Genomic DNA, 24,827 nt, shown 5'->3' on the forward strand with positions numbered 1-24,827 from the left:
GCCCCCAGAAGAAATATTTCCTTTCTGCTTGATGTTTTGTCGCAAGTGGGAAACTATAAAATAAGCATTTGCTTGTGAATTAATTTCTGGCACACACAGCACTCAGTAAGCCTCATGGCGCTGTATATCCGTCCTTCAAGTCCTTGCCAAATTCTGTGTTCCTTCCTCTTAAGATGTTCCCACCAGCACCCGGGGGAAGTTCCCTTTGCTTCCTCTTCCCTGCAGAGGACAGGGGTTGTCCTTACCTGGAATGTGGAAGAGGAAAGTCTGTCTGTGAACATATGTGGCTTTTTTAATTTTAAAGTTAATACAGATGTTTGGGGAGCTGTGTGCTAACCTGACTATCGAGCACTCCATAGCAAACTAAGGGGATGAATTTTTTAAATATTTTTTTCCTCTTGGAATACTTGCTTCCAATTGCAGAAGCACGGTGATTTTCATGCATCAAGCGGCTGCCCACGGCTATTCCTCTGCCAAGGTCTAGGTTACAGACACACCCAATGAGAGTTTTTCCTTCTGCACGTACGCAGTTAGAGATGGAAAATGTGAGATGCAGTCATTCCAGAAACTGAGCTGTGAGTCCATCTGAGAAGAGAGAGTTCCCTAATTCATGGGGCTTTTCCCCCACCACTCTCATGCTTTGTGGAGGTTGGGTTAAGAAATGAGTCCCAGTCAGCCTTGGTTATGACATCACACTGGTTCCCAGCCAATCCGGTTCCCAGCTGATCACTACTAAGCACAGTATGGGAGTAACAAATTGCTTTTGCTGCCTATGACCCCCACATCTCAAGAGAGATGCAGGTAGAAAGGGTGTTTGATTCCCTGTCACCAAACAGAAGGCAAGCTTGTGAGGAAATCAGCCTCAGTTTGACAGGGCAGTCACCCTGAGGAGGAGGAAAAGATTGGTATGTGAGGGAGTTATGTAAATGGGTGTTGTTTTTGGCAGGAAGTTAGAAATGAGTCACTTTCAAGTGGTGTTTTCTAACCTCAGGTTTTATCCATGTGGGAAAGAAGTGAGCTAGCCCAAAGTCTGGGACAGTTCTCCCCACAGCATGTAGGGACTTAGGATTGTTGGCATTAAGAACTGATAAAGGCAGTCTGACATCTCCAGGAGACACCCCCACCCCTGGGGCAGTACCTGCCAGTCAAAAATGAGGGGTTTGAACAGTGAGGCCTCCCACACTTACCAGAAAAACACATCTAGGGGCCATCCCTGAGTCCTGGCCCTCCTTGGGGCAGGATGCATAAATGTTCAGAGATTTGGGAGAGAACCTTGAAAGGGAGTCCTGCCATATGAAAGGCTTTGACCTGAGCTTTGCCCTTACCAACCTTAAATTTGAAACCCAGTTTCTCTCCCGTAATGGGGGTTAGAAAGCAATGTCCATTGTGGAACTCTCCAGAAGACTAAACAAAGAGCAAGAGGGGAAAGTGCTTGACCCAATGGATGCCCTTTCTTCAGACCTGCAGCAAAGTCCTTAGCCTTTTTCTGCCTGGTTGCTTACCAGGAGAGCAAGCTGGTACTAAGTGCTGCCTCTCAGGGTACCTGTTGAGGCACAGAAAGTGCCTTGGTAGCAGTTGGCTCTTACAAAGGTCTTGAGCTGTGTGGATATTTGTTTTTATTGATTCATGCAATTTCTTGTCATCTAAAGACTGACTTCATTTATTGGCATTGATTTCTGTCAAAGATTCCTCTGGTTTTTTGTTTGTTTGCCTTTGTGAAATGATTTGTCACCCAGAAAGAACTGTGGGATGTTCTGCTTTCTCTTATTGTCACACTCAGTCTACTTAAACCTTTCTTGTCATATATTAGATTTGGACATCTGGAAAGTTAGGAAATGTGATCACCTTCTGTGTGTCACTCCTTCCACTGGTAGCCGTGTTGTATAAAGTAGAAGGGCAACCCAGTCGATTGCTCCTGGTGCAGTGTACTTTTGGCTTTACCTGTCATATTCCCTGCCTCTGATGCTTTGACATGTGAGGGTAGTATCCTCCTATCCTTCTCCAGGAAAATAGGGTATCATTGAACAAAGGTCCTTTGGATTATTGGTCTAAATCCAGGTCTCATACAAAGTCATAATTCACAAATAGTTACAGTAGGGGCTGGAGAGATGGCTCAGTGAATAAAAGTACTGCAGGACAGGCATGAGATCCCAAGTTCTCGTGTGCACGCTCACACATGTTCCTAGCACTGTGAGGGGCAGAAGCAGCAGTTTCTCTGAGGCTTATGATCAACAGCCTCATTCTATCTAGAGAATGATAGAAAAGGATACTTCATGTCCTTCTCTGGCTTCCATATGTGTACAAAACACACAGTAGTTACCATGCTTGGGCACATCAAACTGAGCTAACTTCCTGGTAAAGGAAAATGGCAACTCTCAGAGTTCTGCCCTGGTTGTCACTGAGTCTGCCCAAGGGACAATCTTTGGCAGTTCATGGGACTAAAAGCACTCAGTTTGGCAGTTCAGGACAAGATGCTACTGTAGGAATCACAGCTTCATTCATCCAAGACTGGCATTATGTTATTGAAAGAAGCACTGTTCATGGGCAGGCCCAGGGAGCAGTCCTTCTAGAAAAGATGGAGGCCCAATATTCTTTCCTGAGTGGTAAAGTCCACATTAGAGACCGAAGTGGACTTTTATGTTTATCAGTTCTTCGGGCCATCCACAAAGAAAACTAAAATTGTTGGGGAGAAAGGACAAAGAGCAGAGTTCCAAACCTGTAGGCAGGAATTAAGTTCCAAGAGCAGATATCCCAGGACTGCTCAGATTTTGCAGTCTCTGCAAGAATAAAGGATGGGAAATAAAAATGTCAGAGAAGGGGCTGGAGAGATGGATCTGCTGTTAAGAGCACAACCTTCTCTTCCAGAGGCTGGTTTGGTTCCTTGCAGCCACATGACAGCTACTCCAGTTCCAGATGATCTGGCACCCTCTTCTGGCCTCTGTGGTCACTGCACACATGTGGTGCACATACAAACAAGCAAGCAAAACATCTGTACACAAAAATAAAAAATAAAGGTAAAACGGGTGTTAGAATTCCTCAGTCATGCATAAGGTGGCCCACTGTTTCATTTCACCTCCTAAGCCCACAATACTTTCCTCCTCACTATCTTCCTTTGCTTCTAAGTCAGTACCCCTAAGTAGAAAATACAAGCTGACACCAGATTCTATTCTTATGATGGCAAGCAATGGCCCAAGGGCCACATCTAACCAACTGCTCGTATTTGTATAAAGTTTTATTGATACAAAGGTGTCCTTCAGTGTCCTTCAAAGCTCCTTCACCTCATAGGGATGGAGTTGAGAAGTTGGAATAAATACTGTATCCCTTAGCACCTACGATTTAACCATGTTGTCTTTCAGAAAATCGTTTGCCAACCCTTAGACTTGCTTGGTTGTTATTACTGAATAATAAGCCACATAAAGGAGAGTGGAGTTTTACTCTTTTGTGATGAGTTTGCCCCTACTCCAGAACAGGCTGTAGGCAATATTCATCAGATGAACAGTATCCTTAGTCAGAAACCAATAAGAAATTCAGGGTAATGAGAATCCTCTCTGTGTGTACATCCATCCAACCATCCTGCCTTTCTTTCTTCCTTTTAGAAGTGGGGTCAAGTTGGGTTTATTTTTAGAACACTGGTTCCTCCCTGGAGGCAATATCCCCTCTCCCTTTAGTACATGTCTCTACCCATACTAACTGCCTTTTATCCTAGATCCAGAAGGCAGGGTAAAACAATCATCCTCAGGGAATTGTCCATGTGGCTGAGATTCTAGACACCTGAGATTCCAAGCTTGTGATCTGTGGGCCCTCTCTGACCAACCAACCCAAGGGCATCCCATTTTTAAGGTTAGTCACTTCCTTGTGGCCTCATGGTCTGCTATTTCTGTGCTCCTCACAAAGGTTTCCCAGAGGAAGAAACAGGGATTCCTTAAGGCACATAGTTACCTTTGAAATACCTGAACAGTTAGGACCTTGTCTCCCATCTGTCTCCTCCATCTACATACTTCCTGCATGATCTCACTCATTCCCGAGGCTTTCCCAGTCAGCAGTTAGTCCAACAGCTCCCAAAATGTAGCTCTTGGTCCCACTTATTTACTGATTTATAGATCCCTGTTCAAATACCTTTTTAGCATCTTTACCTCAGTTAAGTCTAAGTTAACTTGACTGTAATCGGGCTGCTGTCTGCTCTCTTCTCTTCCAGGCCATCTATAAATCATGACTTTGCCCATAAGTCTCTACCCCCACGCCCCAGCCACTTAAGCTAGAATCCTTGAAGTTGTTAACTACCTTTCTTTCTTACTATTGGACATGAATTAATTCTGTGCCCATTTTACCTCCCAATGCTCTTCAGCCAGCATTCACTTACAACTTCCCCAGGGTCAGGGAGTTGGAACTCCAGCGTAAATAATATGTTCAGAGAAGCCCAGCTAGGGTTGCACTGGGACTATAAAATGAGGCTGAGTCTTTGGAGCTCATTCTTCATCACTTTGGTGTACACCACACCTGTCTTGGCTGCATGAGACCCAAGTTTGGCACTTATCCCATTCAGTAGTAGAGCACCCTTTCCACAGCTGCTCTGCATCTCATAACAGTATTGTCAGTGACACCTCCAAAGAGAAGCCTGGCCATCCTTTCCCCTGTCTTCAAAGCCTCCCATGGAGAGCAGACTCCATTGCCATGTTGGTGAGTCCATGAATGCCCTCTAAGACAAGGCAATGCCTGAGTTTCTGTCTCCTCTTCCTCATACTGCACCTACATGCTGGCCGACTGGGTTGGGCCATGTACTGGAATGTCTTTGCTCTGTGTGGGGCGTGCTTACTTTCCCTTAGCCCGGAAGGCTTCCCAAACCCTGACTGAGATGGCTTCTAGTCTGAAACCTTGCTCTTGATTCACTGAAGCAGACAGAGGCAGTGGTCTCTATTTCTGTCCAGTGCCTTCCTTGGGATAGAGGTCATTCCCACCTCAACTGGACTTGGGTGAAGACCCAAGGGAACCAAGGCCCAAGCTTCCTGCCCCACCCAGTGCCCTAGAGAAGCTTCTGCGTGTAATGGATGAAGCAATGCTCAGCCTGTGAGAGATGAGTCAGTGTTCATGATCCCACTCTGTAGGTCTTTCCTAGGAACTTGGTGAGACCATATGTGGAGGTACTCAGCTCAGCATGGGGCCTGACACACAGTTCTTGCTAATGAGTAGTAGCTTTTACTTCAGGGTTGTACTTCTTCCCTCTCCCACTCACCTGAGAGTTTAATCCCCTGGCCAAGAATCCATCTGATTGCCCAGCATGCTCACCGCAGTCTGTATCAGGAAATACTCCCCGAGGAAAGAGATGCTCTGGCCCTCATCCTACATGCCACTGTGTTATTTTAACCCTCTTACCTTTCTCATTGCCCACATCAGGAGAGCTTGACATCTCACTGGCGAGCTTTCTTTAAGAATAAGAGGGAATTAGGTTTATCTGAGCCCAAAGGAAATAAATACATAAAGTCAATGGAGAAATAGCTCATGGGCTAACGGCTTCCTTTTTTCTTCTTATTAGTGACTACAGTCTGAACTAAGGAGTGCCAGAAGCCAGGAACCCAGCTAAGGGCCCTCTCTGCCTGGGCTCATCCTTGCTTCATTTGGCAGTCCTTCATGAAATGTGCTGCTGTGACGCCCTTTTTGCTGAAGAGAAAGCAGGGTTCAGGAACTCAAAATGAGAGAGCTAGCTGGTGGTTGCATAGATGCCGTTTCCTGGCAGGCGTTTTGTTCTCTGCACAGTGCTGTGAAGCCTCCCCCAACTTTGCCAAATGGCCCCGTGCCCCTCTGGGGTCCTTGTTTTTTTTTTTTTTTTTTTTGCAAGGCAAGTGATATCTGAGCCTTCATTTGGGTTGTGGGCTCTCTTTGGACAATGCTGCCATTCTAGAACCTCAAAAGATAGCTTGTGTGATTGGTAGTTTCGTTCCATTGATCAACTTGGCCATAGATGACAGGAAAAGAAGCCATGAAAGGTTTTCCCTTCAACTTGGGCATCACTAGCTTGCCAAATAAAACTTGTCCTTATTAAATGCTTCCTCCCCTCCAGCAAGTTTCAGGTTCCTGGATCCATGAAAACTGGTAACAATAAGAGTCTCCTTTGAGACTTCCCCTCCATGACATGGAAAGCAGTACATTTAATTAAAGGTCTTAAGAAAAGTTAGATTTGATTATCAATGATACTTTTTCCCCCTTGCTTCTAAAGAGCATAGACTCACTGGCATATATGAGGCTTACCAGAGCTCAGCTTTTGCCCATTTAGCAACCAAAGCTTTTCCCTATATCCAAAGCTTTGCTGCCTGAAGAACATTCTTGTTAGGGGCAATGACATCTTTCTTTCATTAAGTATCCCTAACATTGTTGGGTTACATGAAATGGCTGCAGTTACAGATGAGGAAACTGAGACCCAACAAAGCCAGTCTTACAGTCTCCAACTGTCAGAACCAAAATGTGAGTGCAAGCCTTCCTCCCTCAAAACTCTCTCACCTACATTCCGTATGACACAGTGTGTCAGTCACACAGGCAGGAAGTTCGTCAGCACACTATTCATTCTGACCATGTCCATGTTAGATAGCAGCGTCTGTTTTATCTTTGGAGGTGAGAGAAGGCCAGAGTTCTTGTTTGATATGAGAAGCAAGCACTCACTGCTTTGGCGTATCCATTTAGTTTTAAAGGTTGACTTATGAAACCATGCAGGGAAGCATGTTCGGTCTCATATTGTTGTATAAGCTGTTCTTTGGTTTGTGTTTGTGTTCTCATTGTGCATAGCTTTGTCTGGTCAGAAGTGAGCGTGTCCAGCCATATAAAAAGCTCTTGTTCAGTCATTACATTTCTTGGTGTTTTCTGGACTTCGTCTTGAGAGGGATTGCTGGGATAGACCTCAGATGGGTGTTGCAAACCCCTTCTACTATTCCCAGTTTGGCATGCATGTGTGAGGTCTATGCCTGTCTTATATTTACAAGAGGAAGTATCCCGTTTAATTTTATTTTCACACTAAAACTGAGGTGTTAAGAGAACATAGTGTTTTAACACTCTCTTGGTTATCAGCTGCAGAGCGGAGGTTGCATATTGTCACATACAGTTTTCTGAGTACATTTCTACATTTGTTACCTGGCAACACTGCCACGTCGGCCGAAGATGTGTCAGTTTCTGCCAGTTCCTCACTCTCTGCTCTGTAGAAGGGAGAATGCCTGCTTCTCCGCCGGGACGGAGAAAGCACAGAACTAAGGGGCTTAGAGAAAGTCTGACTTCAGTGACACCACCAAACCAGAGGTCGTCTTGTCTTGGCAACAGCTGCCTTGAATCTTATGCCTCTTTCTTCCTGGGTTAGGTGAGGAGTTTGTACTCAGTCACCATGAAATCCTTGTCGCTGATCTTTGATCTTCTTAAACTAAAAGCAAACAACAGTCACCTCGTGTTCTAGACATTACGTGAGTCATACGGATCATTTTAATATTGTAATGAAGATATCCTTAATTGCTTTCATTTGATCCCCAGCCTCCTGCCTGATTTAAATGTTATGGTTTTGACTACCTGTGACTTCTGACGATGAAGGAAATCCCATAGTACAATGAGAGCCACAGCATCGCTTGCCGAAGGTCAGCCACTGAGCTGAATAACCCAGCAGAGTATTTTTGCTTGCCAGAACCCTGGACTGAAAACACTCGTAGAATTGGAGCTCTAAAGTGGGGCCTTGTGTGCTCTGGGGTCATCACAACCCACTCCCATTTGACTAGTGCCTACCTGTGTGACCTTTGAAAACATAGCAGTCGAAACCCTTGTATTATGGGTTTAAACGTCTCTCTAGTGCAATTGTACATTCTAAAATTCAGGAAAAGCTTCCTGAGACCAAAGGCATTATATTCTCCAGCATCTGTAATATCATCTTGAAGAATGCTTGCTAGAAGGTTTCCATGGTAACGGTTTTTGAAAGGGTCTGATGACATCAACAGGTTAAACAAGAAGTCTTCTGACTTGGGGGCATCCTATAAGCACAGCTCCTTAGAAGGAAGCCTAAGAAAGTCCTTGCCTGAGCCCAGCATGCAGCCACTGGAGGGTCTGGCCAGAATGGGCCAGGTTTTAGGACCTGTTGGTTTTACAATGCAAGGCTTGTTTGTATCATTTTGTTCATAGAGAGGTCTTTATAGTCTATTAGATTCTTATTGTCTTGCCTGTTAAGGAAAAGAAAGACAGACAGCTGCCTCTGTCTGGAAGGTAGTTAGAACACAGCACTTAGCTGGAAAGCTTGGTCTCAAATACTCAGCTGCTTGCAAAAACCCAAGGAACCACTTTCGTGAGACTTGCTCTGAGTGCTAACTTTACTTCCAGTTTTTCAGTTTTCATCAGGCAAGTTTCCAAGAGGGAGTCACAAGATTCTTCACCTGTCTTTTTTCGGTGCTTTGTTTGTTTGATTTTTAATATCCAAAGGGTACTTAACCCTGAGGGTTCCTAGCTTGGTTCGGAGGAGTCCGTTTAACTTTGGAAGCCTGTATCCTGCTGTTTAAACTTTAAGATGATTCCTAACTACATTAGAGCCCTTAACCAGCAGGCTGAAGCGAACTTTAAAGAAAAACCAGGTCATGCCGCATGTTTTTGGTGAGCACAGGAATCAACAAAGAGACGTTACATAACTTCTATTTATGTCCTCCTTGCTCACTATCTGCAGGCAGGCAAGAGTCGCAGAGCTGGGATTTAATGAGCTCTCTGGGTTTGCTCACCTTCCTGAGCTGGTAGGAACCAGCTTGCTCTCAAAATCAGGCTGTGGGTGGGCGGCCAGGGGTAGGTGGACTGCATTGTTGCCATGGTGTTTTTTTAATTCCCCTGTCTCTCACAGATCCTGCTCTCCCCTTCCCTGACTCCCCAACCCCCCTTCTTTTCTTTTCTTTCTTTTTAGTCCATAAGCTTCCGTGTTTCTCACGCCCACTCACGATTTCTTGGAGCTGTCTCAGGAAACAGGAATATTTTCCCTCCCTTCCCCAAACACCCCCATTGTGTAGCTCCAGGGCCTCAGAAGAGGTTTTTCCTAAGGTGTTCTTTTCCCACCCTCCCTTGTCGATTTTCCCGTGATTTTTCATAAGCACTCCCTCCATTGCAGGGGCTTATCCTCCCCTGTGGCGTGATAGAGGCTGGCTGGCTGCTGCTGGATTGCTCCGGAACCAGGTGGATTCCGCTGCTTCTAGCACAGCAGTTTGCCCCTAGGAGAGAGGTTGTTTGTGTTTCCCTACATCCTGGTCTGTGCTCTTGCCCTGAGCTGAATGACATCTGTCTCCTCTGGCCATATTATGAAATAGAATCCCACATATTATAAAAGAGATTCACAGGAAAACAAGAGACTAGGTTTGTCCCACAATGATGGTTCTTAGATAAATTGAGTGACTCCTATTACCTGAAAGTTAACAGGTTAAAATTAATCTAAATTAAAACAACAAAACTTGTCTGGGGCCGGGGAGGTGGGGCACTGGATTGATCTCCATGTCTGTCTGTCTCTGTCTGTCTGTCTGTCTGTCTGTCTGTGTGTCTCTGTTTTTCCTCTCTCTCTCTCAAACACACACACACACACACACACACACACACGGTGACTCTCTGACATACAGCAAGGAAGCTATATATGACTGAGAACCTTGTGGCTTCTGGGGAATGCTCGTGCTCGCTGTACCATGGCTTTCAGGGAAGCCACCTGGGTTTCTGTACTGACTTTGAGTTGATCCCTACACACTTTTCATAAGTACAGAAGAATAAGTTGGAATGAAGAACTCCATAGAAAAAAATTAGGTAGTTCCAGCAAAACAGGCTTAAGATTTTTTTAGTAAAAATTTAAAAAGTCAGACCCACCCCTGCCTTGCTTACAAGTTGTGCAATCGTTAATAGAGGTAGCCTGTTTGAATAATCAAAGGCAGGCTGACTTCGAGCTGTAGACATCTGCATAAAACATCCCAGATTCCAGACTGCATAGGTAATTTTTTTTCCCTCTGAGTAACTGGAGGGACTTTCCCTTTGGAAACCTTCCAACAGTTAACTTGATGGTTGAGACATTTCTCTCTCTTTCCCTGGTGCTGAGTATGGATCTCAGGGCCCTATGCATAATAGGCAGGTGTTCTACCACTAAGTTTGTGCTGGGAGATAGCCAACAGTTTGATCCCTGGTGGGGCTATTCGGTCACCTCATACCCGAGCCTGGAACCTTCCATTCAGAGAACCTCCTCGATGTTCACATCTGGATGCACTTCTGTGCCTCAGCTCCCCCGTGCCACTTTGGAACCTACCAAACATTTGTATTTCCCGAGGTCCGCTAAGATCCCTTCTGAAAGTATGTTTATCACTTTCCTATACCTGGGCTTTGAGCTTGCTTCATCAGTGTGGCTCAGACACTCAAGGCTGTGGTCCTGTAAAGCATATGAATTCCTCACTCCCCTGTTCCAAGAACCCAAGGCTGGGGGGGCTGGGGGTGGTAATTGCTATTGAAAGAGGATGTGTTGCAGTCTCCCTTAGCAGCCGGTGTTTGAGAAACGTGTTTTTATTAATGTTCTTGCAACATGAGCCCACAGACTGTTCAGCCCCGAGTTTGTAGCTGTCAAGCCTGGGGAAGGAGCCAGCTTCTAAGGCGGAAGGCCCACAAAGAACTATCCTTCCTGCTCCCAAGCTAATGATGCAGGCAGCTGTGTCTCTGAGGCTGAACTGGTTAATGGTTAACAGGGTGGATTAAAGATCCTCAACCAGACTGAACCCATCCCAAAGTTAGAAGCAAAAACCTGATAAGTGCCACCATCATACCAGTAGCTTTCAGATGGCCCAATGGAGTATGACACTTTCCCCATTTAGCAGGACTTTGAGATTTCACATACCTGGAATTAAGCCTCCGCTGCTAGATACAAGCAGCTTAAGGGGTTTTGGAACTGTGCCTCCCTTAGGCTTGTTATTCACTCATTAATACAGTAAATATTGAGTACTGGATAAAATGCTTATGCGAGCAGGGACAGGGCAGTAGAAGCCTTGACCTCAATCGTATGCCATCCAGTAGGCAAGATGGCTAGGAAACCAGCAAGCATCTAGGGTATAGCAAAACTGGGAAAGTGAGGCAAGGGAGCAAAGACAGTCCTTAGGATGGCAAGGACAGGTTGGGGGGAGACATTTATGCTGATACCTTACAGGTGGAATGGGACAAGAGCAATCCGGGCCCAGAGCTTGGTATGTTGGAATTGCTGAGGTGGCCAGCATGGAGTGACTGCTCAGCTATGGTAATACGCCTGTCATCAGGTGGGAGACTGGATTAGGTGATCTCCATGTTCCCTGCCAGCCCCTACTCAGTGCTTCTAAAGGGCACCAAGTTGGCTCAGGTCAGTGACCTGCTTGGATACATACTACTGCTGCCAGGTGGCTGGAGTATATTGAGCTAACAAAGAGGAGCACCATGTAATTTCAACCTGACCAACCTCCATTCATTTGTACATGTCACTGTCAGATGCTTTTCTGGTCGTAGAGACATTGCCTGAAGGGTCAACATAGTGACATGTGCCTGCTGAGTTAGGAGATGTGATGGTCCCACGAGTGTGTCTAAGAGGGAGTTGAGTTGGACAGGTGGTCCATGAATGACTGCAAGTGACAGCCAGTTCTCCATCCACTAGTCATTGGTTTTTTTCTTTGACATGAGAGGGTATATTTATTTTTCTTTGGATTTTATGGTTTAGTTGACTTGTCACAGTCAAGCGTGTTGAGCAGTGAAGGATGGAAGGGGACTAACAATGAATCTTGCCAGGTGCCCAGTGCCACAGGGACAGTCACATGTATTTCCTATTTACTCCTCCTAATAGGCCTTTGAGGTTGGTCTTACTTTTCCTCTTTCCTCCTGAAGATGAGGAAACTACAGCCAGATTTTAACGAGTAACCTGTCTAAGCCCATCTAGTTCCTAGACTATCCCCACACACAGGTCTCAATATAGGTTGTGAAACTCTTTCTCAGCCCCAGGGCTCTTCACACACACAGAATATGTGTAAGCCAAGTAGTAGTCTTGGTCCTGCTATAAATTTCAAGACAAAGTCCCTGGGAGCTTAGGAGCTCTGAGCCAGGAAACGTTGGTCTACGTTGACGAATGGCGCCTTCAAGGTACACAGAACAGGTACATGACCTCAAGGGTCTGTTCGAAAGGTTGACTTCTTCAGGCCTCTTCTGTAATATCTCAGATCACCACACTCATCCATGTGGGAAAGAAGAGCTAGCCATGACCAGGGCCTCAATCATGGGCCCTCCTCTTTTATCATGATAAAGATGCCACACTCAGGCCCTCTGTAGCTGATGGGGAATACATGACTTTATATTGAGCTACATATGCACAAATGAGGGCAGTATCTTTTCATCCTGCCCAACTAAATCCCTTTGACTATCTACATGTTTCACTGTGGGACACCTTTGTGGTCTCAGGACGGATACCTGATGAAGTTGCTCATTGCAGATTAGGTTTGAACGGTTGGGAGCTGGGGAGTGCATTTGTTTGGGTAAAAACTTCAATGTTCTATCATATGTCTTGTCTTGTAGCTTAGGCTTCCATCTCTAAATTGATAGGATTTATAGGCCTGTTCCAACACACTTAGTTCAGAAAACATTCCTTGGTCTTTTTCCAAGTGCTTCTCACATGTTTCTTTTGTGGTATCATGATGCAGGTTGGAGGTCTGAGGAGACCTCCATCCTCTCCTCACTTGAGATCCCACAGGGAATCTGTGGGCAAGCCAAGACGGGACTTGAGAGTTTCACACAAACAACCAAAAGTGACTCTTTGAATCATCACCCCAGAAGGTGCTTTGAGGCAGCCCCAGAGCTATGTCCCAGATGGTTGGTCATTTTCTTCTTCTCTCTTTGAGAAGCTATCCATAGGTTGAGACTCTGAGGCCTTAAATTCTTTGGACAGAACTCTTCCTGGGGTCTAATTGAGATTTATAGTAATTAATAAAAGACCCTAGTGCTGATTTTAAAACAAAGCTCCTACCCATTCAATGACAAACCAAAATACTTTCCTGCACGCATGAGAGATTAGCGAAGAGGCCCCACCATGGTTCCCTTCCACGTCAGCATGTGGTTCTTGGACAGCACTGACTTCATTGTTTTTATGGGCTGTACCTATTTCACATTCCATTGGTCATCTTTGTTTTTTCCAGGAGGCTTTAGCTTTTTTTTCCTCTTCGTGTCTTTGGCCAGAAATCGCACCAGTGTGTCCCTGCGAAGATACTGACTTTTGGAATCCATAACAAGTTTTGGTAGTTAAATCTAGAGAAAAAAAAATAGCTCCGAGGCACAGGGTTCTCCAAAGCAATGGCTTTGTCTCTGAAATCCTTTTGAATGACTCTTAAATCTTATAGGAGTCATTGTTGTTGGCATACCTGTATAGTCAGTTACTTTGAAAGACATTACATTCATTTATTTTATTTATGTGTAGACAAGTTCTCACTATATAGCCTAGGCTAATCTCTAATTATGTGACTTGTTTTCCTGCCTCAGTCTCGTGAGTGCTGGAATTGCAGGATTGCAGTGTTCCACAGTGTCTGCCCGACCTAATTTTTTAAAGTGTACTTTGCTGGCTGAGATGGTCTTGATGAATATGTATGACACTATTCCTATTCTGATCTGCATGGTGATCTGTATGCTATGCTATATAGATGGGGCAGAATCTCCCAACAAGTGCTAGTTCCTGTGGGCACTGAAAGACAGACATAGGAGAGAGCAGTTGAGCTTCCTGCATCTCAGAACAGGGTGGACTTGGCTGCTGGCTAAAAGATGAGTTATTTTACTTGGAAAAGCATCATTAAAGGTCTGTTTTGGTCTTGACTCTGAAGACCAGGAACGTAGTGAATCCAAGTAAGGGTATCCTTATTTTTACCCCTTCTCTCGGGTATCAGAAGTCAGCGATGGACCTAGCCACGTTCTTTGTCCATTTTTAACCGGTTGGCAGAGTAATTGAAAGTTACTTTAAGCCATCAGGGGTGACTCCACAGTTCAGATCTGACAACACACTGTTTCTGAAAAATGATGTTGGTGACTTTCCGTGCACCCTTGGTTTTCTTCGTTGATTCCTCCCTTCTCATATGTAAGTTTATTTTATGTCTTAACTCATTCAAGTCAGAAACAGCCTCAGAAAGCTTGGTAAAGTGAGAGCTACAGGTGTTTAGTTGAAACAGTGCAAAAAAAAAAACCTTAATTTTTGTTTGTTTGTTTGTTTGTTTTGAGACAGGCTTACCTATCCTGGAACTTTCTATCTAGACAAGGCTATCCCAGAGCCCATAGATCCTTATCTACCTCTGGCTCCTGAGTGCTGGGATTAAGGGCATATGCTGCCACACCCAGTTTAAAACTTAACTTCATATTGATTTTTAAATAACTTTTATAAAGGGAAATATTCTCTTTTGATATGTCCATCTTGGAAATACTGGAGAAAAGTTCATGTGAAAGACTTAAGGAGCTAGAAAGATAGATGCCTTAGCTTAAGGTTTAGCAAGTATACTGTTCTTGCAGAAGACCCAAGTTCAGTTCCCAGCACCCATGTTAAGGATCTCACAAGCACCTTTACCTCCAGTCTCAGTGCCTAACACTCTATTCTAGCCTCTGCAGACACCTGCACTCACGTACACATACCTACAGACAGACACACATATACACATAATTAATAATAAAACCTTTTTTGAGAGAGAGGGAGTGAGAGAGACAGTCAGTCAGTCAGTCAGTTATTAGGAAGGCAGGCCTGATATCAGGCTTCTATTCTAGTTTTGGGGGTATTTCACATTAGGAAGTGGAAGCTAATGTGCTTAGCTCTATGTCTACAGAAATCAGAATGGTTTCTATACCTAGTAATAGTCTAGCTCTGATTTTACTTGTATTTCCTGCATTATGACAGTTACTGGGAATTGCTGTTTACTATGTTTATGCTGTCAGTTTGGAAGCTATCTTGAGCTACCAATACCATATGGGAATGTCACTTGACTAGGATATTTTGATCCTCATATACTACCCATGAACCCACCTATCCTCTGTCCAAGTGCCTTCCCTTGGACACAGGTGTTATGGTTAGATAATAATATAACTGTGAATTTACAATCAGGCTCAGTAGGACTGAGGTCATTTTTTATCAACCCTGATGGTCCATCAACCCTGATGGACAGACACCCAGCCTTTATGTGATGAAGACCAGGCAGGTGGTACAATCTCATTTTTTCAGATAAGGAATCCTCAGAGTTCCTAAATCCTAAAACCACAGGATTGTCTAGTGAGGAGCCAAGGCCAAAATGTTAGTTTCTGAGTTCCAGTCCTCCAGAGCTGGTGTGCCTAATCAAGTGTAATTTTTTTTTGCCTTGTGGTTTCTGCTCTTTGACTTGTGATTATTATCCTTGGTTTCTAAGAAAAAGACTCAAAGTCCTACAGCAGTTATTGTATGACAGTGGTTTGCTTAGAGCTTAAAAGCCCCAGTCCTGGAAAACTCTCAAATGCCAGAAAGGAATTATTTAGGAGTCAGAGTTAACAAATGTATTAAGCATCCTTGTTCCCTGTGGAGGTGCCATCCTTGGATGATTCTTCATCATGATAGGGGTCTGTGTTTATGTCCCTGACAGAGTTGGAAGACAGTGTGGTGGGATGGTTTATAAAAAGCTGCAAGGTATCCAAACTATGACAGACTCTTGTTCAGCAGAGATAAGTTTAGCAAAGCAGTAGTTAAAGGCTAGAGTGTCAGAAGCATGCCAGGATAAGTGTGGGGGCACCAAGCACTAGGTGAAAGACTTAGCAAGTTATATAACTTCTTGGAAACTCTGTTTCTTCATCTGTAGATAAAATAATGGCACCTGCCTATGCGGTAGCTGAGGATGAGTGGAGATAGTATCACATACTTGGGCAATGCTTAGCCAATTGTCATCCTTCCATTGCTGTTGACTACTATATAATTTACGGGAAGGATCTCAGTCAATCATAGGTGGATAGCCATTGCCATTACTTTGTTCCATTGGGGAAGGCAGAAATTCAGTTAGGCTGCCCCTCAAGTCCCAGAGCTAGCGTTAAGAGTAAAGCAATGAGTAAAAGTAGACTCATCATCATCTCTTGGAAACACCATTGTTGGCTCACTGCTCAGCCAACATTTTTCAAATTCTCAGACTTAGCCCAAGGACTTAATTCATTCTGCAGCAGATATGTGAGCCATGTTGAGTATACAACGTCAGGGTCATGTCTTGTGAAACAGTCAAGTGGGAAAAAAATCTCTCTTTCTGGGCTTTCTTGGTACCCAGTTTGTGTGTTTCTAGAAGGTGCAAATGGTTTCTTTGGAGAAGGATCAAAGTCCCACCACCACCCCTGGCCCTGGGCTGCTCTAATGAGGAGACATTGTGTATTACAGGCATCTCCCCTTCCTGTCATCACCTTTAGCTTAGATAGATGCCCACGAAGGGGCTCCTCCAAACTGAGCAGCCCAGTGCCTGGACAGGCACAGGAGGATAGCTCACTTTCCAGAGAGCACCATGGTAGTGGAATCCAAAAGCCTGCCTTTCTTCAGTTCTGAGCTCTGACTATGAAAAGCTCTGCCCCCCCCATTCACTTATTTTCCTGGCTATGTGTCCAAGTTATAGGAAAAAAGCTTCTATCTCCTATAATAGTTTTCTTCATGACCTCAGGCCCATGGTTTAATTAGGGATGTCATCTCTTCTATTTAAAGGAAGTTTCCACCACACTACAGCAATCTTCCTGCTTTCTGCGAGGTACCTCCACTGTCTGCTGGACTCTAACCTCAGGGTCACCTAACCTCAAGCACCTCTTGCCATAACGAAAGCCAGGCTGCATTTCTTAGTAAGATCTCAGTGAGGTAGCAGGTGGCCAACAGACTAAGCAACAGTTTTATTTTCAAGATGGATCAGAATAGCAGGAAAATGTAATATTATTTTGATCTGCGACCTGTCTCATTCAGGCTGTTGGCACCTATCATACTCAGCCCAAGATGGGAAAACTGTCACAAGACAGTGGCCATAGAATATGAGCATCAGCTAGGACTCTGTAAGCACAGGAGTGGTCCTAAAGAACTAAACTGAGCAATGTCTTCATTTGGCTTCTATTGCTGTGATGAATGCCATAACTAAAAGCAACATGGGGAGGAAAGTGTTTATTTCATCTTACACTTCCATGTTTCAGCCCATCACTGAGGGAAGTCAGGGCAGGAACCTGGTAGCAGGGACAGAAGCAGAAGCCATGGAGGAACGTTCCTTCCTGGCTTGCGCTGTTTGCTTTCTTATACACCCCAGTATCAACTTCCCAAGGGTGACACCACCCAACCCACTGTGGGATAGGCCCTCCTACATCAATCATCAATCAAGAAAATGCCCCATAGGTTTGCATCCAAGCCTTAGCTGAGTTTCCATCTTTGGTGACTCTAGCTTGTGTCAAGTTGACAAGAAACTAACCATCACAAGCAGTAAAGAGACTGGGGTCTTCTTGTGACCTTTACGAAATTCTTTTCCTGTGTGAGCCTCAGTTTCCACATTTGTATAATGTGAAGGGTGTAGCTCAATGGATATTTTGTATATGTTTTACTTCCAAGAGGGTGTTTGGGTGGTTCTGATGCCATCTCAAAGGGATCCTTTATGCCTGCCTCTCTTATATAAGTTGTCCTTTCAAGAGATAGTGTTTGGGGAGGAGAGAAAGCAGGATTGTTATGCTGACAAGACACTGGGTCCTGCTGGTTTCTCCCAGCTCCAGCCAGGATCTGTATTTCTCTTCCCCTTTGTTTTGTTTTGAACCTTGGCTAAAAATGGCTGTCCTCATCCCCACCCCACCCCCACACCACTGCCTGGAGATGGCTGGGGCCTGCAGCCACTTCCTCACCCTACTCCTGACCCCACTTCCTTCCCTCAAGCATGTCACGTGCAAACCTGCCATACCTCATGTCTCAGCGTGGCAGTGAGCGTCTGCCCCTGAACAAGCCCTATTTCCTTTGCTTTTCAAGCCTCTGCTCATGTCTGCCCACCAAGGCCATTTTCCTGTTGGGCAAGAGGTAGAGAATTTTCTGTGGCTCTGCCACAAGCCTCTGACCTCCTCTGACCCTAGTGCGATGTGTGCAGTGTGCTGGGTTTATGAACGATGCTATCTATCTTGGCAATCTCCTCAGATGCTGATGAGACAGCATCTATGAAAAGGGTTTTGGCATCCAGTGTGATTTGGAGATAACAGAAGGGTGAGGACAGGTCATTGAGGGGTAGGCAGATGCCGCTCCCTCGGGTGACCAAGAATGTTCTGAAAGTGGCCCCATCTGTATACATTACCAGAGTTCCCTAGCATTCTGGGAAACAGGCTTGTCTCTTCAGTGTGGTACAATTTTTATCCACAGTGATATGTACAGATTTGAAGAGTGGAACCTGGTTAGATTTGTAAATGTCTTTACACCTATTGTATGGCTACAATAGCAGATGACCACAGACCTAGAGGCTTTGGATTACCAAATTCATTATTTTACAAATTCAACATGAATCTTTTCTAGATTACAATCCAGGTGCCAGCAAGGCTGTGTTCCCAGATAAAGGCTCCAGGGATGGTCCCCTTACTGGCTGTTTGCAGCTTCTACAAAGTGGTTACACTTCTTAGCTGGGCTACCAGCCTCCTCCTTTAAGCACAAGAATAGACCCCTCATATCATTGCTTTCCCCTATCTACTGGCCTCCTTCCTGCAATATTGGTGTACCCTTGTGCTGACAGCAGGCCTCTGTGGTGATCCAGGATTGTCTCATTGTTGAAGGTTGGATGGGTAGCAATCATTCTGTCTGCCACATTCATTCTTAGTGTAAGGTAGAGGCACATTGACAGGATTCAGGGATAAGGACGCGGACGTCTTCAAGAAGACCCTTGTTTGCTCAACATCTAGGCAGCTGCCACTCTCATCAGGATGGTTGGTTCCTTTACTCTGGAGCGTTATCTTATTCCCCTTTATAGTACTTCCCACCACTACCCACAGAGACAGCTGCCATTTTGATTTTGATTGCCATTTAGTGTATCTTGCCCTGGGCTAGATTTGTATCAAAGGGTTCCCTGACAAAGGGTATGGGGGAAAGATTCAGAAAAAGTAAAATCTCTATGTGGCAGTTCTTGGCCTGGGGGAAGAGGCAGTTCATTGAAATAGGTTCGGGGAAGAAAGTGGACGTGAGACAAAGTAGGGCTGATGCTTTGGGGGCTCCGTATCTGTTTGTTCTGGTCCTCAGCCCCACATGGTGTGACAAGCCATACCTTCTCTCTCTCCTTAGCAACATAGACAAGCTACCTCAGAAAGAGGTTTAATGAAGGGGAGCAGACCTGTGAGGTGTGAGAAGTGTCTTAATGTCTGGATCTCACCATGTGGTGCACCTCCCTGTGTTATAGAAAGCTCCACATCTTCACTCTCTCTGCCCTAAGCATTCACTTCCTTTGAGAGACCGGAAGCCTTCTTCAAGCTGTCTTTGTGTAACTTGGTCTTTCTGAGAGCCTGGGCCTGGGCTCCATTATACTCTAAACCACTCCTCCTGGGTGTCCTGGTGAGGTCACACTCTTCCTAATTAGTGGCAGTGTCCGGGACATGCTAAAGTATATATCATGTACTGTTTTTTAGGGTCTTGAGAACTAATACTCAGTAGGTCCTTGATTAAGATGCTGAACAAAAGGTTTCTTCCTGGCACCTGGTGAAGAAGCCAGTGACATTGACCTCCTGTAAGGGTGGCTCTAAACCTATCTGTGGGACTTAGAGACCACCATACTATTACTGCACTCATGTTGCAGATGAGGAGAGACCAAAGACATCGGAGACCGTTATTTTCTAGAGTGACCCTGGTTGGTGGAGACAAAGCCAGACAGTGTGGCCTGGGCTGTGCCACTCCATGTGCAGTGGGCAGCCCTTTCACCTGGGTAGAGAGGCGGAAGTGTACGAGGGACCTGGGATTGAGACACCCGTTGCATTGCCTTTTCTGTGAGGAGTGTCTCAGTCTCGAGGCACTGATTGTACTTCTGCTGTTGAGACATGCATAGCTGAAACAGGGGGGAGGGGGCAGGCACCCCTTTCACCTTTTGAGTCGGTCTTTTTCTTGTTCTCTTCATAAAAGCTGCTTCAGGTCCTTGAGATGCTGACCAAGGACTGGAATAAATAATGTGAAATAAACAGAGTGGCCAGTTGCAGACATACACAGGAGCCCTTGCCCTTCTCTCGTTTCAGGAGAGCTTCCCTTACCCCGGAGGTGTCAGCTGACATCAGCTGGGCCCCCCCCCCATGCTGAGCCCTGTGGATTACAGCAGGCCAGCTAGCTGTGTGCCACCTCTCACGTTTATTTATATATTTTCTTACTTGAAGTGCTTTGTTTATTCGAATGACCAGATTGTCCCCAGACACTTTCAAAGTTGCTACATGCTGGTATGGAAACTGCATGAATTCTCCTGAGGGCCTGCCTTCAAGTGAGTCCCAGCAGTCTCTCTTGAGCTCTCCTGTGGCCCTGCGTGTGGGAAGGTGTTATATGGCCTGCGTTCATGGGAAGGCCAGTCACAGGAATTAAGCAGCTGTGGTTTGGTTCTGCATCCTCTTGTGGCTCATTTTACTTGTGGATGTATTGTTGGCTTCAACTGAGGGGAACCATTATAACTTGGTTTCTGATATTTAAGCAGTTTTCCAGAATGTATTCATTGGATGGCATTTATTTTCGTCAAGTTTGAGGAATGTCAGAAGGATCCCATTGAGGAGAGCTAGTCAAAAGAAGAAACAGAGCATGAGGTTCTTGGCATTCTTCTGTCAAGTGACTGTGGAATGCCTACTCTATGCTAAGCCTTATCAAGGTGCTGGAGTGGTGACTGTCGGTTCTGGGGCTAAGACACCTGCCTTCATGGAGCTTACACTTGGGCACAGCCAGTGAGCAGGTGGACAGTAGATACAACAGTGAGATTTCAGAGCATCTAGTTGCAGTGAGAACAGAACTGGGCATTTGTAAAGAGGCAGTTGACCTGGGCTTTGTGTAGGGATGCCTTCATCATGAAAGTAACCTTGGTGGTGTGACCAAAAGATGAAGAGGGCCTAACTATGGAGAGAAACAGGCAGTGAAGTTAGTGTTTACCCTAAGAGACCCTTGGATCTCTTTCTTGGGACAAAAGAGTAAGTGTTTAGGTGACCATTGGGGTGGTTATTGAGTTGCTGTGTCTTTTCGTCATTAAGCTGCCAGTGTCATGGTGGGTATTCAGCACCTCTGTGTTCACTCCTGTTTCTCATGCACTTGGCACATCACCCAGCTGATGACAGGTTTGCAGAAGCAGGTAGGTGACTGGATGAAATGAGAAGAAACCAGAAAGAAAACACAACAAAGGGCGGTGGAGGACACCCCAGATATAAACTTAGTTGAAGGGGCAGGGTCTTAGAGGATTCAACGAGCACACGGTCAAGGAGGTGGAGATAGGGCTAGACACTCAAGAATGATTTGAAGGGAAAGGTCAGAATCAGAGAGTTTGCAAAGGAGGGCCAGCTCCGGTGTTATACACAAGAGTGGACCAGAGAGCGATGAGCAAGAAGAAAGGACGCGAGGAAAGAAGTACATGCCTGAATTGGACAGATGTTGGTCACTGTGGTTTGTCACTGGCCAGAAGAGCCAGGGTAACTGTATCTGCCTGGTAGTAGATGGGAACTCCATAGCTCTGTGGGGTGGGTTGCTGACTTGGGTTTTGGAAGACACTCACGTAAGAGCTAGAGGAGTTAGGGGTTTTGGGAGCTGAAAGGAAGGGTATAGTGCTTTCCAGCATTGGAGGTCTAGGACTCCCCTGTGCGGGAATTCCCATCTTGCCAGAATCAGGTATGAAACTGGCAGAAAGAGCTCCTGAGAACAGGAATTACATTGTCTAGAGTTTTGTCTCATCCCTTTGGAAACGAACGTATTGTATTTTTATGTAAATAACTCACAACAGTGTGGTTCTTGCAAGGGGGTGAAAACGAACACTCATAAATGAAGTAGAGACACCATATTGTGTTTTCACATCAACAATATACACTTTTGCTTGCAGTGGGGCCAAAAACAAATGCACATCCAAGAAGCGAGCTACCTGGTAATTCTAAACTTCACCTAACAGCTCCTTCCTATCGTTATTTTTGAAGAATTTGCAGTTGTTGCCACCCACCATCTAAATCCCTGTCATGTAATCCAATACCTTGCGGAGCACCCGTGACTCACACATCTCAGGCTGTGGGCTCCAGGTCATCCTTACCTATGAATAAGCCCTGTGGAGCAGACGACATATTCCCACTCGTCCTTTATAGGGATGTGTACAGGAGCATGGAGAAGACCTGGAACAATGACCTCCCTGTAATAATCACTAAAATGTTTTCCATCTTTGTTGTTTGTGGAGTTGCTGTGTGTGTTGTACAGAGATGAGAGATGCGGTTCTTCACTGACCAAATCACAGCCAGTGGGGAGGGGGGACTGCTCCAAGTTCAGCAGCGTTTTGGAAGGTTCCATGTTGAAAATCTCAGGCCTTGAACTCTGGAGGATCAATATGTTGAGTGGTATTTAGCCAACACCTAGTCCTCAATTATTTGTGAGGCTAGTGACTGCTTAGGATCTCCATTTAATTTGGGGTCTTAAATGAGTCTGTCTCATGGGCCTGTCACAGTGTTGAGAATCTGTCGGGTTTTTTCCCCCATGGCAGCATTCCTTTTTCTGCCGGTTGACAGAAGATAAGAAATCAGAGAAGTTCTTCAAGGTCTTTTATGACCGAATGAAGGTGGCCCAGCAGGAAATCAAGGCCACGGTGACTGTGAACACCAGCGACTTGGGAAACAAAAAGAAAGATGATGAAGTGGACAGGGATGCCCCGTCCCGGAAGAAAGGTAATAATGAACCCACCTGGGTCCCTAGCCCTAGAGCCCGCAGAGGAGCCAGCCCTCTAATATACTGCATGCTTTTCATGACTTCAGGTTCCAAGATGCACCTGGGCTTTTAGCAAAAAGCCGCTACTCTGGTTATGATGTCTTCCTTCTAGATGGCCAAGACAAAGCCCTGACACCTGGGAAGGTCTTCATGCTTAATTCCTAAATATTCTTACATGTGCACAGTTTTAACTAGTATTCGTTATTTTAGCTACTTTTTTTTTTTTTATTTCTACCTAACAAAAGCAGCCTAAGGCAGAACGGGCTTATTCTGGACCATGACTTGAGATTGTCATCTATGGTGATGGGAAAGGCATGGTAGCAGGAGTGTGAAGCAGCTGGTCACATGGCACCTATAGTCAGAAAGCAGAGCATGGTGACTGCTGGCGCTAAGCATTTCTCCCATTCATTCAGTTTACAACACCAGCCAAGGAAATGGTGCCACTCACATTCAGGGCTGTTCTTCATACATCAGTTAACCTAATCTAGAAATTCCCTCACAGACAAGCTCCAAGGTGTGTTTCCATGACAACTCTAAATCCTCTCAAGTTGGCAATCATAATTAAGATCCATGAATAATTTTTTTACTGTGCTTTTCTGCTTATTGTTAGAGGCAGCTGAGGAAGATACATATGTGTCAGGTGACTTCTCTTTATTTTCCAAATTGTGACCTTTTTCCTCTATAATCTCCCTGCAGAAAATGTCCTGGAGGAGAGGGGTGAAAAACCACAAGTTTAGGAGTCAAACAGCCTTGAGCAAGTTAATTAACCACTCTGAGCTTTACTTCTCAAGACTAGTACTAGAGTTGTCAATCAAGTTGACATTTGGAGAATGTTTCTTACAGAGGCTATAGGATGTTGAGCAATATTTGTGACCTTTAGCCTGTTAGATGTCATTAGCACACCTGCACTCCCAACCAAAAATGTCTCCAGGCATTTCCAATTAGCTGCTGGGTTAAGGACAAAGAAAAAAATCACTAGAATCAGTAGTATAGAAGGGGAATAAAGAGAAGGGGGAAAAAAAAGCCAAAAAACTACTAAGTTCTTCCAAGTACTGACTATGAACCAGGCATGCTCTCGTCAGCTTTCTGTTGCGATAACAAATACCTGAGACATATAAACTTTGGACCAGAAAACATCTGTCTGAGTAATTGAGGTCTCTGTCTGGTTGCGCTGGGACCTGCCTTGGGGAAATACATAACCTCCAGAGCATATAGCAGAGGGTAAAACTATTCGCCTCATGGAAGAGACTCAGGAGAAACTAAAAAAGACAAGATAGTTACATAGTCCCCTTCAGGGACACACCATCCTTCTAACCTATGACACCCACCTACCCCACCCCACCTCCACCGCCAAGCCCCCACCTCTTAAAAGTTCTGTCAGTTCCCATACCACTAGGGACTAGGCCTAAGTCATTAACACATGAGCCTTCGGAAGCCATTCCTAGATCCACGCTGTAGCCACGCATTGTTCAAAGTTCTTTACCTCTCCGAGTCAATTCATGTAAAGCTCAAGTTAAGCCCATACACAGATAAAATGGTTATCTCACTTTTATAGATAAGGAAACTGAGGCACAGATACAGTTGTAAAACAGCGAGCCAGCATCAGAGCCCAAGCAGTATGTGTTCCCATCTGTGATGCCACGGTTGTCTCAGAGTTATTCTTCAGACCAGATAAGATAATATACACAGAGTGCTTACTCTTGTATCTTGGCATTTGGCAAGGGGCTAATCAGTTGTCAATTCAGTAACAGTAATTGTTGTTGTGATTAGTATTATATCAAGTCTCTTGGGAACCTCCTAGAAGACACCGATGGACTCAGATTTTATGGAGGAGGAAGCTGAGGCTCAGAGCCTTAGATTATGAGGTTAGAAGAGCCTGCACTAACACTGTTGCCCCATAGCACAACACAGCCCTAATTGACATGTGGAAAACACTATCAAGTTAGCAAGGCTGGGC

The 24,827-nt window shown here is 45.1% G+C and overlaps 1 protein-coding gene across 9 annotated transcripts in view; it reads left to right on the plus strand.

The window, feature by feature from the left end:
• Window positions 1–24,827, plus strand: part of Itpr1 (inositol 1,4,5-trisphosphate receptor type 1) — a 343,520-nt gene that overhangs the window by 231,930 nt on the left and 86,763 nt on the right. For all 9 annotated transcript variants that reach the window (XM_021224857.2, XM_013110375.3, XM_005066174.4 and 6 more), the window contains one exon: window positions 22,650–22,830. In XM_021224857.2, coding sequence (XP_021080516.1) covers window positions 22,650–22,830 — 181 coding nt within the window. The remainder of the gene's footprint in view (window positions 1–22,649; window positions 22,831–24,827) is intronic.

The sequence above is a fragment of the Mesocricetus auratus genome, unplaced genomic scaffold (genome assembly GCF_017639785.1).
Source record: "Mesocricetus auratus isolate SY011 unplaced genomic scaffold, BCM_Maur_2.0 Super-Scaffold_100676, whole genome shotgun sequence".
NCBI classification, from domain to species: domain Eukaryota; kingdom Metazoa; phylum Chordata; class Mammalia; order Rodentia; family Cricetidae; genus Mesocricetus; species Mesocricetus auratus.